Here is a 15,888-nt window from a genome sequence, read left to right as displayed (position 1 = left end):
TTAAAACCAGAGCTGCACTAGTTTGACTTAAACATCCACACCCACAACTTGTCATTTAATACTGGCCATTGTATGCTAAGTGACTCCAGACAGTAACCAGGCTTTGCACTTAGGGACTGGAAAGCAGGGTTTCATTAAGAATATTAACTCTCATCAAAACTACTGCTTCATTTCCTCCATTATCAGAAATAGAGTTAGCCTTGAGATTTCCCAGAAAGGAAAAGATGGATGCCCAAAATGATAACAAGAGTAAATATAGATTTAAAATTATAAGTCATGATATAACTCAATGTCTTATTCTAATGACTGAACAGTATAGAATTTCAGCAAGGTGAAATTCCTGTGATTTTTAAATATGGCTTTAAATTACCAAGAAGAGCCTCTTTTGACACTATTAAATTATCCAAAATAACTTTTTTACCTGTGGAGAGTCACAGACACAGGAATACAAGGTTGTTGCCAAATGGAAAATGTCTTCTGAGTATCCATAAGACTTCACACAAGTATCTAAAGTACAGGAAATGAAGCAAAAAAAAAAAAAAAAAAAAAATTGTTAAAAAATTTCAAGTAGAAAATCCATAGAAACATAGAAATTCTCCAAAAATAGCAAAAATGATATCTGGGCAAATATGTCAATAAGACACTTTAAATGCTTCCAATTTGAAAACTAATCTAAGTAGGCTTTAATTCAATTAAAATGGACTACTATCATTTTCATTATCTGCAATCTGTATACCAGCTATGTCCTTAATGGAATTGAGAAGGTTTATAATATTAACACATTTGTGACTGTTGAAATAAAAATAACAAAGATATCTATTCAAAAACCACTAGAAGAAAAAAAAAAGCATCATTACTTGGTACAAATTATTTACCAAAATTGAGCAGCCATGCAATGCCTTAAGCATGTGATAAAACATAAAATATGGTTTTAATAATTCTCTAAAAGACAGAGGCTGCAGATGTTCATTTACATATACAATAACTCCTAAAACTTCAAGAGTTTTAGAATGGAAAACTCTGCATACTGGAAAGAGGCAGGAGAACAGCAAACTTTTCCTTATCAAAGTCAACTGATAACTCTGATTTGATGCCCTGCTGACCTCTCATTAACAAGGCAGCAGGCTAAAATAGAGCTTCATTCTTCTACCCAAAACCGTGTTGCAAAAGAAAATCCAGGGACTTCCCTGGTGGTCCAGTGGTTAAAGCTCTGTGGCTCCACTGTAGGCGGTGTGGGTTTGATCCCTGATTAGGGAACTAAGATTCCACATGCTCCATAGTGTGAACAAAAAAAAAAGAAAAAGTTTTTTAAGTAAATAAATAAAATCCAGCATCTGTGCAAGGCCTAGGAACCTGCAAGACCAGGCACCCAGCTATTTCTCTGACCTTAGTTCTTACCACATTCTCCAAGGTCAGTACCACCACTAGAACACTCCAGCCATACCTGCCTCCTTGCTGTTCCTTCAACAACCAAGCATGCTCTCACTTCAGGGCCTTTACACTTCTGCTCCCTCTACCTGGAATATACTTTCTCTCGCTTCATCTATAGAGAGTGTATAAAGTCGTCTTAAGTTTTCAAAGGGGCAAATAAACACTCACCATGAACAACAATTTTTTTTACATAGACTTGACCTTCTTTGTAGTTGTCGAAAGGAAAGATCAAACCTTTGTTTCTCTTTACATTGATCAAAGGTTCTATCGCAACAAGAAGAAGTAAATCCTTTTCCGCTTTCTTTGACTCTGGGTCATCCTGCCTCTAAGAAGAGTATATCTCACAATTAGCACTTCAACGTCATGTTAATACCATAAAAACAAAGCAATTGTTTTGCATGTATTACCTGGAGAAAATCAATGAGCTGCCCAGCTGCAGATTCAAATAAACTCCATTCCTCATACATAAAAGCTAATTTTATAAATTTCACAGCAGCATTCACAGAAATAAGATTCTTCCTTTTTATAATAAGTTCCAGAAGACGTGCTTTTGGAAAATCAAGTATCCCATCTGCACCAGTATTTGACACTAGAAAAGAAAAGAGAGGGGTCATTCGTGCAAAGAAATATTTACTAAACATTAAATATCAGACACTGCCAGGCACTCGGGAAACACTGAGGGAAAAAATCAAACACAACTCCCGCCTTCACAGAGCTCACACTCTGGCGGGGAAAACAAGAAATCGTAGCGAGCAAGGACTTCCCTGGTGGTCCAGCGGCTAAGACTCTGTGCCTCCACTTCAGGGGGCTCAGGTTTTATCCCTGGTCTGGGAACTAAGATCCCACACACTGCACAGCAGCCAAAAACACACTGAATAAATAAAATACGATATAAAAAGTCAATTCCTGGTCAGGAAGATGCCCTGGAGAAGGGGTAGGCTACCCACTCCTATATTCTTAGACTTCCCTTGTGGCTCAGACGGTAAAGAATCCACCTGCAATGCAGGAGACCTGGGTTTGATCCCTGTGTTGGGAAGATCCCCTGGAGAAGGGGAAGGCTACCCACTCCAGTATTCTGGCCTGGAGAATTCCATGGACTGTATAGTCCACGGGGTCGCAAAGAGTCAGACATGACTGAATGACTTTCCCTTTCACTTTCTTTCAATATAAAAATAAAATATAAAATCTATAAAAATAAAATATTTTTTAAATAAATTTTTTTAAAAACCTAGTAGTCAAACACAGGATGCTCTGGGGACAAATAAGAAGGGCCTTAAACCTAGGTGTGGAGTAGGAGGTTTGGTCAGGAAAGACCACCCAGAATCTCAAAACTAGAGAATTAGCAAGAATTAACTAGCGAAATACACAGCGAGATATTACAGACTAGGAGGTCAGAAAGGAGACCTGAAATAGGGACATGGCTCCAGAGTCATCGCACTCTGTAAGTAAGTAAGTAAGCGGGTCAGCTGCGAGCAATGGAAGGCTGCCAAGGACAGAAGAGCAAAGAACCCCAACAAGCAGAAGGGCAGGCGGGCAGGAAGGCTGCAGAGGGGAGCACTGAACGAGGAGGAAGGTGTCAGCAACAACTGCTGTAGACAGCAGAGGGGGAAGCGCACGGACTCTCAGCTGAACAATAAGGAGGTTGCCCACGACGCTCTGTCCATGACGGCAGACTGCCAAGTGGAGGTAGGAGGGGAGGAGCATGGGACAGAGAACACAGGCAATTCCTTCAACAAATCTGACTCTAACAAGAGGAGGAAATTCGGGGAGGAAGTTGGATAGGCATGAAGGGGCAATTTGCAGAGATATGGCCCAAAGATCTAAAGGGGAAGACAAAGAACATCCCTTCCATTTTAATGAGAGACAGTGGAAAGGAAAGGTGCAGATGAAGGTAAATTTTCAGGTGTGGATGAAGGAAGTCAAAGAAATTCTCCTCTGAGATCTTGTATCTTCCTCGTGAAGAAAAGATGAGACCGAACTGCAGTACAGAGGCCCCCTGCCTTCAGATGGGCACACACGTGCACATCTTTAAGCTCACTTAGAAGATGACAGGGCTTCCCAGGTGGTGCTAGTGGTAAAGAACCCACCTGCCAATGCAGGAAACAGAGGAGCTGCGGGTTCGATCCCTGGGTAAGGAAGATCAGAGGACAGCAAGGCAACCCCCTCCAGGATTCTTGCCTGGAGAACCCCATGGACAGAAGAGCCTGGCGGGCTACAGTGCGTGGGGCGCAAAGAGTCAGCCAGGTCTGGAGAGACATAGCACACACAGGAGGTGATGATGAGGTCACAAACCATTCTATGAAAATTTGAAAATACAGATAAAGTCAAAGTAGTATTTACCAAACAGAAGGTTATTTTAAAGAAAATGAAATTCTAAATTATTTTATATCTATAGAAGAAATGGAATCCATAGTTTAAATTTCCATAGAGAAAATTCCAGGTCCAAATGCCTTCACCAGAAAATTCAAACTTTCAGCAAGAAATAACACCAATCTGACAAAAACTCTCCCAGATAATCGAAAAAGAGGGTAGAAAGCTCAACTTCTGATTGAGGCCAACATGACCTTGAGAGGAAAATCCAAAAAGGACTTTGTAACAAAAGAAATCTCATGAACAGAAACATTAGCCACTAGGAAGAAAACCAAGCAATATATCAAAAGAATAATTCTCACCTCCAGATTAAGATTATTCCAAAAATATGCAGTGAATATGGAGTGATTAAAGATTATATAAGTAATCACTGTAACTCACCATATTAATAGAAAAAAGTTCATCCATTTGATGAACTCAATAAATCTCAAAAAGCCCAGAAAAAGGTTTTAATAAAATTCAACAACTATTCAGAATTAAAAACTCTTAGCAAACCAAAAATACAAAATAAAACAGAAGCAATATTGTAACAAATTCACTGAAGACTTTAAAAATGTTCTACATCAAAAAAAAATCTTTAAGGAAAAAAGATCAATAAATTGGTATTGGTTTCTTATGTGTCAAATACCATGCTAAAATTTTTGTTATTTATGTTGTACCACAAAATATTATTTTTATTTTTTACAAAATCTTATTTTAACAACTTATTTACTTATTAAAAGTTCTTTTCCTGCCATAAACAGTTCTGAGACAACATCACGAACTTCTACTTCATCTGTAAAAACAGGTCCAGTCTGTAGTATTCGCCGATTTGAGTCAGAGAGAGCTTCTAAGACAGCCAGAAAGCGGGAGGCAGTGCTATCAAACAACTCCTCCAACAGCTTTTCTGTGACCGTACGCGGCCATGGCATCTGGAATTTAAAAAAAACAAAAATACTTAAAAAAAAATACTTTTTTAAAGTTCTACAATGTCTGATGGCATAAGGCAAAGATGAGTAAGGTGCGCTTTATTAATGCTAACAGAAAGAGTGGCTGGCCTGTTGATGAGACAGCTGCTTCCAGGGTTTTCATTTTTGAGGTGTCACTCCAGATTTTATTACAGTTTATGTTGTGCTACCATTACATCAAAGACTTTGCTCTTTCTTTATATGTTTGTGTTTCCGAGACAGCCTACAAAGGCACTTTATTAATAAACAACAGCATTGGCCTCCACATGCTTTGTGGTGACTTAATTACAGCCCTGAGGAACTGACACTCGAGTTGCCTAAGAATCTCCCAGGAGAGCTTTTTAGATTCACCAACCAAATCTCCAGAGAGTCAGTGAGTCTGGGTGGAGCATTTTTAGAAAACCTGTGGAAATGCTAATGAAGAAGGCCCCCAAACTCAAGTTGGAAGTAATATTTTATAGTATAAGTAAGGGGTCTTACGGCAGCTAACTGTAAAGAAGAGTTGACCAACCGGATACAAAGAAGCAGGCCCCACTCACAGCCCCTTGCGGATCCCGTCACTCTACTTCGTGTCCGCCTGAAAGGAGTTCACTCCTGGCAGATGGCCTACCTACACACTTCATTCTTCTCTGACTAATGACCTGTCCTCTGTACTTAGATTACCAGGAAATAAGAAAGACAGCTTTAGTTGGCTTTTCTAGAATCCATGTCCAGTTAGCGGGCATCCACATTTCCCATGATTTCCTTGCTTCGTTCATCTTCCTGAGGCAAAGTGAGGAAGACAGAAAAGCAAAAGCAGAAATAAAGCTGCTTTGGACTATTTTTCTCCAAACACCAACTTCTCTGCTTATTAGAGTCTATGTGTTTTCAACCCTTAGGTTGACTGATATGTTTAAAAAAAAAAAAAAAAAACCCTCAGTAAATAGACTCATCTGTGCCGTTTCTCTAGAAGGGGTGGGTGGAATGAATTGGGAGATTAGGATTGACATATATACACTACTACCATGAAGCTCCAGTACTTTGGCCACCTGATGTGAAGAACTGACTCACTGGAAAAGACCCTGATGCTGGGAAAGACTGAAGGCAGGAGGAGAAGGGGCCAACAGAATGAGATGGTTGGATGGCATCACTGACTTGATGAACATGAGCTTGAGCAAGCTCCAGGAGTTGGTGATGAACAGGGAAGCCTGGCATGCTGTAGACCATGGGGTTGCACTGTCGGACATGACTGAGTCACTGATCTGAACCGTGTGTAAAATAGATAGCTAGTGGGAAACTGCTATATAATCCTGAGAGCTCAGCCCAGTGCTCTGTGATGACCTAGAGGGGTGGGATAGCGGGGTGGGAGAGAGAGTCTAGAGGGAGATGATATATATATACATAGAGCTGGTTCACTTTGTTGTATAGCAGAAATTGATGCAACATTGTAAAGAGATTATACTCCAATTAAAAAAAAACTCAGTAAAACTTGAACTTCACGCCTCTTGCTTTACAAACAGAGCTCAGGGTTTCTTCTAAGATATGTTATAGGTTAAAACAGATGTTTAAAATTTTATAGTTAAACAACATAATAAACTTCCTAATAATTAGAAGTATTCAAAATGAAATGGTAAATCCCAGAGAGATTACAGTGAAATTTGTTTTTTAAAATATTGTAGAGAAACTCAAAAAGTGAACTAGAATATTTATCAGATCTATAGATGAATAACAAGCAAATGATTTTAAAAGATCTATAAAAATATTTAAAACTAATGTAATAAAAATACACTGAATTGTCAAATATGACAAACAAAATATTCATGTCTATAAAAAAAATGAGCCCATTCAAATATAATTCAAAAATTAAAATCTCTAGTAGATAAATGGTCAAAGACTATGAAAGATAATTCAACTAAAGAGAAAATATAAAGAGTAAACACAAATGTAAGGGAAAGCTGGATGGAAACAATAAAGTTAAAACAAGCCATTTTATGAAAACTTAATTATTTTAAAGATTAAGAAATAATATCAAAATGATAATGGTGAAATTGGCACATGCAGGTTGTCACCTTGGAGAACTCATTTCAGAAATTGAATCTGGCAATATACATCAAGAGAAATAAGAGTGTTTGTAACTTTACTCAAATTCTACACCCTAAATTTTATTCACAGGAAACAAAAGAATGAAAAAATAATATACTTGAAGATATTGACTATATCAATATTTATAATAGCAAAGGATTGGAAAACAACTAAAATACTAGTAATAAAAAGTACTGGACAAATCTGGTACATGTACTGCTTAGGGTGAAAGTGAAAGTCACTCAGACATTTCTGACTCTTTGTGACCCTGTGGATTATACAGTCCATGCAATTCTCCAGGTCAGAATACTGGAGTGAGTAGTCTTTCCCTTCTCCAGGGGACCTTCCAGACCCAGGAATTGAACCAGGGTCACCTGTATTGCAGGCAGATTCTTTACCAACTGAGCTATGCCTAGGGTATACTAGATACCTCTTAAAATGTCAGGATGGATGAGAAGCTTAAAGATACAACCCATGCAGTAAGTTCCAATGCTGAATACCATGGCTCCCATGAGATCTACGCCATGAGACTTACTGTGTTAATTTCTCAACATAATACAGCCACCCTGTTCAAGCTCAGTGTCACTGTCTCACTGTGTGCCAAAAGCCTTTGCTTACTTCTGCCTCCAAACTACTATCATGCTCTTGTCCTTTACTTAGAATGTTTTTCTTGTTCTCCCTGTCCAGTCAAATCCTGCTTATTATTTCAAAGCCATTCAAAAAAGGCAGAACAGTGACTTCATCTTTTCTATTAATATGTGCCACCACTCTTGGACCACAGTAGGCCTTAGTGTCTGCCTTCAGTGTGGGAGACCCAGGTTCAAACCCTGGGTCGGGAAGATCCTCTGGAGAAGGCAATGGCAACCCAATTCAGTACCCTTGCCTAGAAAATCCCATGGATGGAGGAACCTGGTATGCTACAGTCAGTGGGGTCACAAAGAGACAGACATGACTGAGCAACTTCACTTTCACTTTCAGGCCTTTGATATATGGTTACTAAATGAATGAACGAAAAATAAATAACAGTAACAGCTAATACTACTAAGGAGCTACCATGTGCCAGGAACATTCTAGGGGTGTTACATGTAACTCATTTAATCATCACCATTATTTCCTTCTTAATTCTTATCACAGGCTTTAATTTGCTTATTTATTATGTAATTTTCCCACTAGAATGTAACCTCTACATATTTTGTTCACAGAGAAGTTACTTTAAAATATTTATTGAATGAATCATTAAGTGGTCAGTCATGAGAAGTCTGAATTAATAGTCCTACAAAACAATCCTTTGAGTCAAAATGATTTACTGCAAGTTAACAATTGACCTAAAAATTCATAAATTTTTTATAAAATAGATTTAATGCATATTGAAATTATTTTCTTTTGTAGAAACATAATAAAATGATTTCATAAGCGTAAAGCAGAACATTCTGCAAAATATGACCCCTGCTCTCTAACAAACAATATAGCGTTACTACTTAATGATACCAGATGCAGGCTACTCAACGGCTCATCCAATGGATTATCTACAATTTGACAGGTTACCACCCTCGACCAGTCAGACACCATGAGTCAATAAGGGATGAACTGTATGTCTGGGCTCACCAGTCAATATATCACGGACACTAAGTAGCAATGAAAAGTTACTGTGTCCAAATAATATTTTCATTTAATATTTGGATTCATTTAAAAGAAAAGAGAAGCCCTCTCAAATGTTTATAAGAAGAAATGAGGAAAGAGAACAGCAGTCATTGGATTATTTAGAACACCCTGGGCTAGAGACCTGGATTCTGGTTCAAGGGTTGCCAGCAGCTGGCTTAAATACTCTGGGATTTATTTTTCCCATCTGTAACAGAAAAAGACTGAACCAAATGATTTCCAAAATCCCTTCCAGGTTCTGAGATTCTACATCTCTTCTGTCAGAAAGTGCTCATATGCTTCCCCTCCACTTTCATTTTCAACCCTACGCAGACGCTCATAGAGGAGAGTTTACAGCTGTCCAGAGCAGTCACACGGCACTGCAAAGATATACAGAGCCGGGATTTAAGGAACACTGAGGCTCCGAATGGCCCAGGGGAAGACAGTGCGAGAGGGGAAAAGGCAGAGGGAGAAAGGGCAGAGGATCCCACAGGCACATCTATGTCCCACTCTCCTCCCTTAGTGCAACTGGCCAAACATACTTGTGGCCAACAGGGGCTGTGTGAGAAAGAAGACTGCAGTCACTTCCATACTGAGCATCACTACCTACGTGAAGTCCTCCACAGCTCTCCCAGGTCCCCTCTGGCAGAACGACCTAGGTCTCCTCTGGCAGGACGACCCAGCAATTTTCCAAATGAGGACCACCTCTCAATTTGGCCCTGAGCATCAGTCATGAGCAGATAACTATAACAACATTTGACTCCAGTGGGAAATAAATTATTGATTTAAAGCCCCTGAGACATGGGGGTTGTTTACTACTCTAGTGCAACTACATTCTGTTGTTATTTTCGCCACTAAGTTGTGTCTGACTCTTTGGTTTCTCGGTCCACAGGATTTCCCAGGTAAGAATACTGGAGTGGGTTGCCATTTCCTTCTCCATGGGATCTTCTCTAACCAGGAAATAAACCCACGTCTCCTGCATTGGCAGGTGGATCCTTTCACCACTGAGCCATAAGGGAACCCCAACCTACATCCTAAATACTCCCAAAGATGAAACCGGAAGTTGGTAAGAAAAGGTGCCTCCACTTCCTCTCCATCCTCAACGCCTTCAAAACTGACACCAAGTGGTCAAAAGGCTTCTGCGGTCTCACTCAGAAGGCTCACTCAGAAGAACCTTTCCAGGCTCTTCTTCGGCTTCTTGCCCTTTAACATTACAAAACTAGGATTATGCGAAGGTACAAAAGCTCTGAGGAAAGAATGAAACAAGACCATGTCCAAATCAGGAAGACATTCTTCTTTTTGCAGGGACTGGGGGCAGGATTCTTTTACCTGGAGGATAAGAATGCTCTTTACAATGTTCTGTTGGTTTCTGCTGTACAACGAGGTGAATCAGCTTTTATACAAACATCCCGACCCTTGGGGCCTCCCTCCAACCCAGCCCCCATCCCACACTTCTAGGTCACCACAGATGGGGGGCAGGATTTAATACTGAGCAGTGAAAGCGTTAGTCCTAGGCCGCTTTGCAACCCCATTGACTGTAGCCCACGAGGCTCCTCTGTCCATGGGATTTTCCAAGTAATGAGTACTGGAGTGGGCAGCCATTCCCTTTTCCAAGGGATCTTCCCGACTCAGGGACCAAACTTGGATCTCCTGCATTGCAGGCAGATTCTACACCATCTGAGTCACAAGGGGAGCCTAACGACCAAGCATTACAGACACAGAGGTAAAATATAAACACTGCAGAAATAGTCTGAAACACAGAAGATGTTCTGAGACTTACAGTTTGTGCTTCCTTTATGTTAACTCTTATCTTTGGTCTAAAGAAACTTTTGTTTTTTCTTCTCGATTCAAATACTCCTCTTTTGAAGATCATGACTGCCATCTGCCTCAAAAAGAAGAATTACTTATGAAGCATCAGTGGGATACGCTTCTCAACTACTGATATTAAGTACTTCATCATCTGTAGAGTACAGTAGATTTATCTCATGAAATTTTTATACCTTTATTGTGGCCTCTCTATAATATTCTCTGGATTCTTCCTGTGGTTGTGAGGAACTCATTAATTCCAGTTGCCGTAACTCATCAATTTTAGCTAAAGCGCGCCGAGCAAATGCCTACATGCAATTAAAATAAATTTAATTCATAAGAAGTTAGAGTACAGTGGTTAAAAATGTATCAAGAGAGTATGTTTTACTGTCCCAGACATTTGATTTAATTTGTGAATTAAACTCTAGGCTGATGCTGACTTTTTAAGAACATAGTGCTGACCCGTCAATCATTTCCTAGAAGCACCACTAATTTCTGTAAATCTAAAATCAATGAAATGTTGACTATACTAACTTTAGAATTCAGAAAAGTAAGGAAATTCAAATTCTGGGTTACAGAGTAGCTTCTTATAGATGGTCACTTCTCCGGTATTGCACATGCATGCACATACACACACATACACCCCTCCTCAGTGCTCTTCTCAAATTCTAACTCTTCCAGCAAAACCAGCTGTATTATCTATTCAACTGTACACATTGTCAACTAAATTGTGAGGTCCTTAAAGGGGCTTATTTTTCTATTTCCAGTACCCAACATACAGAAAGTATTTATTAATATCTGAGGAAAGGAAGAAGGTAGGCTTGCTTATTTAATCAGATCACCATTATTATAATTCTCTATTGCTATGATAGAGATAATAGCAAAATGAGTTTCATTCCTGTAATTTATTTTAGCAGTTCTTTCAGGTATTTTATTTATAATTTATGATTTTTCATGAAGATGTTTCTAGAACATAATAGTAACATAAAGGGTTACATTTTTCAATAAGAAATAAATTCCAATGGGAATCAAATTTAAAACTATGCAAATGTGTCTATCCCTGATGAATTTAATAGCTGTAGCAACAATATGCCACCACTAGTACACTAAGACTAACTCTGCATATATGGTGAGTAGTTTCTAGAATGTATCTTAGGCTAGAAAAGTATCCCACAAGGACTGAATTAAGCTATTCTCCTGCTAAAATCCAGACCCCACTGCACTCACCAAGTTATGCACACCGGTGCAAGGATAGGGTGGTCCACAGGAAGGAATGCCTGTCTCTAATTTTCACCAAGACCCCATCCATTGACAAGCAGAGTACTACATGCTATAGTGAGTGTACCAGATTTCATTCGCACAGAGATGTGGCAGAGGTCAATACAAGCCCCAACCAGTTAAGCTACATTTCAAATATTTAATCAAAAATATATACTGGGAGGACCCAGAGGAGTCGGGTGGAGAGGGAGGTGGGAGGGGGGATTGGGATGGGGAATACGTGTAACTCTATGGCTGATTCATGTCAATGTATGACAAAACCCACTGAAATGTTGTGAAGTAATTAGCCTCCAACTGATAAAATATATATATATATATATATATATATATATACAGTAAAAGAGGAAAAATAAGAAACAGAGTATACTAAATAAATGGTGGCTGCAAGCAGAGAAAAACAAAACAGATAGTAGACAGCATGGGATATAAAAACTAAACAGGGAAGGGAAGTGACTTGCATACAAGAATATAGAGAGGAAGGGAAGATATCAGAGATCTTATTCAGAAAAGAAGCAAAGATGGTGGAAGTGAACAGAGAATAAACGGGGAAGCAGAAAGTAAAAGCACGAGATTCACAGAATGGAGAAACCAGGCAAATGTCTGCAAATAAAGCCTGGGACTTGTATCTTTGCTTCACTGCAGTTCTTTGGGTTTTGTGGGTTTGCTTGCTTTCCTGCCACTTATCTAATGAAGAAAATGCTGAATATGTTGTATTTTTAAGTATTAGCATCCTCATAATTAAAAAGTGGCCTGCACGCATGCACGCTAAGTTGCTTCAGTGTGTTCGACTCCTTGCAACCCTGTGGATTGTAACCCACCAGGCTCCTCTGTCCATGGGATTCTCCAGGCTAGGATATTGGAGTGAGTTGCCATGTCCTCCTCCACGGGATTTTCTGGACCCAGGGATTGAAGCCATATCTCTTACGTCTCCTGCATTGTCGGGCAGGTTCTCTACCACTAGTGCCCCCTGGGAAGCCCAAAAAGTAGCCTACCTCTCCGTGAACTCCAGCTTGGCAGTCATAGTAGCACTGGCAGACAGCTGTGTAGAGAGTAGCTCTCCACGTCAAGTACCTGACGGACAGGAGAGGCACTGAGGACTCCATACATATACTGGCCCACAGGAGGTATTCCAAGGCCTGAATCAGAAAGGGCACGATTGAATGTCTCTTCATTTTAAGTGAATAATGTCAATTTTTATTCAATATAATCAAATGAAGAATGGTGAGCACAAGTCACTGATGCTAAAAATACACAGTCAACTAAAAGCTAAGCATTTAAAAGTTAAAGAAGAATTTCAAGAACTCAAAATCTCAGTCATTTTGCAATGTCTTCTACCTAGCTCCTAGAGTCCTATGAACTCAGCTTATTCTTATTAACATTTACCAAGTGTCAGCACTAGTCTAGGAGTTAATAACGAAAGGCATGAAAGTGAAAGTGACTCAGTCGTGTCCGACTCTTTGTGACCCCATGGACTATTCAGTCCATGAAATTCTCCAGGCCAAAATACTGGAGTGGGTAGCCTTTCCCTTCTCCAGGGGATCTTCCCAACACAGGGATTGAACCCAGGTCTCCCACATTGCAGGCAGATTCTTTACCCGCTGAGCTACACAAGGCAAGCCCAAAAGTACTGGAGTGGATAATCTATCCCTTCTCCAGGGGATCTTCCTGATGCAGGGATCAAACCAGGGTCTCCTGCATTGCAGGTGGATTCTTTACCAGCTGAGCCACAAGGGAAGCCCAAGGAGCTAATTGCAACAATGCAATTGTTATTAGCAACAAATGTCTGTTGATGGACTGAAGACAGACCTTCACTGAAAAGTTTCAGTTCCGGATGCTACCTGTTTCTAGTAATCATTGCATCAAGGGGCTGAGAATCTAATTTCACTCCCTCAGCATCAGCAGCACCACCACCTGATGTCCCTCGCCTTCTCTGCCCACAAACTCCCACCTCCAGCAACAAGGGGTGTGCCACATGGCAGAAGACACTTCTAAACATGATCTTCTTTAACCTGAAATGCAACCACCTTGATACACCTCCAGTGCATTCGTCCTAGTTATGCCTTCTAGAGCAGCACAAGACCACTCAAGACTCAACTTGATAATTGCAGCCTTCCGAGAATCTGAAAGCACCTATGCGGCCCGCCCCTTCCCCAGCACTCTCCAGGACAAAGATGCCCAGGCACTTCTCTCCTCCAGGACAGAGCTTCCCTCTCTTACCGTGGTATTATTCGAGGTGGCCAGTGCCCCTGTACAGTATATGACTAGACCACAGAAAAGGAAACTCTCACTCCCTGGTTCTGGTCCCTTCATCGCTATTAAGTCAACCTGAGGTTGCTTTATTGCTGCTTGAATTGTTTCTCTCATTGTTTGCTAAATTTGCCACACTGTGAACTCATATGGAATTAACACTTGTCAAAATTCTTGAGTTTCACGTTATCTGCTATAAAGAAACCCTATTGTGGATTTTTGCATTCATATAGTTGTGGTTTGTGGGGTGTGGGATTAAATCATGTATAAATTTTTCCCCCTTTATATACATGTGGCTTTCAAAGCTCTCATGGTTCCTGGTATTCAAAATCTCATACTTCAAAATAAAACTAGCTAAAAATAAAATAAAATAAAACTAGCTACACTTACCAGTTGTTCACATAATATTTGGGTGTGGCCTCAGATTTAGTATAAAAGACCCCACATCACAGATTTTAGTGCCAGACGGAACCTTAAAAGTAACCGAATCTGAATCCAAGAGGCTAAACTGCTTGGAAGCGACAGACTGGGGCTGGAGTTCAGGTCTCTGGACTCCTAAGGGCAGCAGGATTGTTCCCACTACACGGGGCAACTACAGCAAAGAGAAAAAAAGCCATCATTCCACTGGGGTTTCTGAAAAATCATTCAGAGTTCAAAGCTGAAATGCCATTTCAAAAAAAAAAAAAACTACTTAATTTGATTGCAGCATTTTTTTCTCGCCCATAAAAGAAAGAATTACTTCTATTAACAAAAATTTGATTATTTCAGCAGGACTAGTCTCTTCATTAAAAGAAAACAGAACAAAACTTTGAAGAAACAAATTTTAGGAGCCTAGCAAGAGAATGGTTAAGGTGTCAAGTAGGAAGAACCACACAAGGATTAACCAGCTGAGCCACGAGATGGCAGTGCAGCGTCACTTATTTCAGTTCACAGCCTTTGGGGGCAGCAAAGAGAAGCACTTTAAAGTCTGGACTTGACCTTTATGTGATGGTCTGTGGAAGAATCTGACAACCATTGTTCAAGCCACAAATGTGATCAAACTATTTCGGTTTCATAGAAAAGTGAAACAGAAATCAACATTTTTTTTAGAATGAATAGATTCTACTGACTTCTTTAATGTTTGCTGAATACTATATTACTGTTGCAAATGCCTTAGAAGAAACTACAGCCCTTACCATAAAGGAAAGCAAATGGCCGCGTGTCTTCAGGGAAACAGGCTTCAGAAAACTGCCCTCCCTGCATTTGCTAAGTGTATGCTGGTGGCCTGCCTCAGCTCAAAAGTGCTTCCCATCTATGAAGAGCCCTGAGCAGTCTTGGTCTTCAGGACGCCTTCAGAGTCATGTCAGAAAATATTCAGGGACTTCCCCGGTGGTCCAGTGGTGAGGATTCTGCACTACCAGTGCAGGGGCCCAGGTTGGATTCCTGATCAGGGAACTAGATCCTGCATGCTTCAACTAAAATAAAGAATCCATGTACTGCAACTAAGACCCAGTGCAGCCAAATAAATAAAAGAGAAAATATTTCAACATTGTATCAGGAGCTTCCACACAACTCCTCCATTTGCAGAGATGAACCAAAACAGGGTGGGTCACGGAACTTGTCAACAGACTCGCCATGTTCTGATGGGGTTGAGGGGCAGTACACAGTGGCATCGGCTCTGGCCTCTGCTACATCTCTAACTATCCTAACTAGATATGCAACCTTGAGCAAATTAACCTTTCCAAGCCTCAGCTTCCTCATCTGTAAGATAAAAGTGATAATGCTACCTTCTCCAAGTGCTGGTATGAGGATTCAATGAGTAATACGTGAAAATGGCTTGGAAGCATACCTGAGAGATGGTAAGCATTCATTCAACAAAGGACAGTGATGATAGTCTTAAAGTTTCACCCTCGTAAGACTACCAAGGCATTATTGTGTACGCAGAGCCCTTCACACAGCACTTAGCACATAGAAGGGACTCGATAATATTCAATAATAAGGGGTAATCATAATTACCAAATCCTATAGGGATAGGAGTTTAGATTGCTCTGGGGTGACACCACGAAAAACCTGAGGACCCCGCGTCTGTTTCTCCTTCTGTTTTGAACTGTAATGAACTTGAACTCTAAAG

At 40.2% G+C, this 15,888-nt stretch overlaps 1 protein-coding gene across 7 annotated transcripts in view; it reads right to left on the bottom strand.

Moving 5' to 3' along the window:
- CFAP54 (cilia and flagella associated protein 54) overlaps positions 1 to 15,888 on the bottom strand; it is a 292,191-nt gene that overhangs the window by 251,711 nt on the left and 24,592 nt on the right. For all 7 annotated transcript variants that reach the window (XM_065937187.1, XM_065937217.1, XM_065937208.1 and 4 more), the window contains exons 6-12: positions 12,524 to 12,667; positions 10,448 to 10,561; positions 10,228 to 10,329; positions 4,514 to 4,712; positions 1,839 to 2,020; positions 1,600 to 1,756; positions 422 to 507 (exon numbers count right to left, since the gene is read on the bottom strand). In XM_065937187.1, coding sequence (XP_065793259.1) covers positions 422 to 507; positions 1,600 to 1,756; positions 1,839 to 2,020; positions 4,514 to 4,712; positions 10,228 to 10,329; positions 10,448 to 10,561; positions 12,524 to 12,667 — 984 coding nt within the window. The remainder of the gene's footprint in view (positions 1 to 421; positions 508 to 1,599; positions 1,757 to 1,838; positions 2,021 to 4,513; positions 4,713 to 10,227; positions 10,330 to 10,447; positions 10,562 to 12,523; positions 12,668 to 15,888) is intronic.

This window comes from Muntiacus reevesi, chromosome 1 (genome assembly GCF_963930625.1).
Source record: "Muntiacus reevesi chromosome 1, mMunRee1.1, whole genome shotgun sequence".
NCBI lineage: Eukaryota > Metazoa > Chordata > Mammalia > Artiodactyla > Cervidae > Muntiacus > Muntiacus reevesi.
The sequence above is the reverse complement of the archived record's forward strand: the minus strand, read 5'-3'. Positions and strand labels throughout refer to the sequence as shown.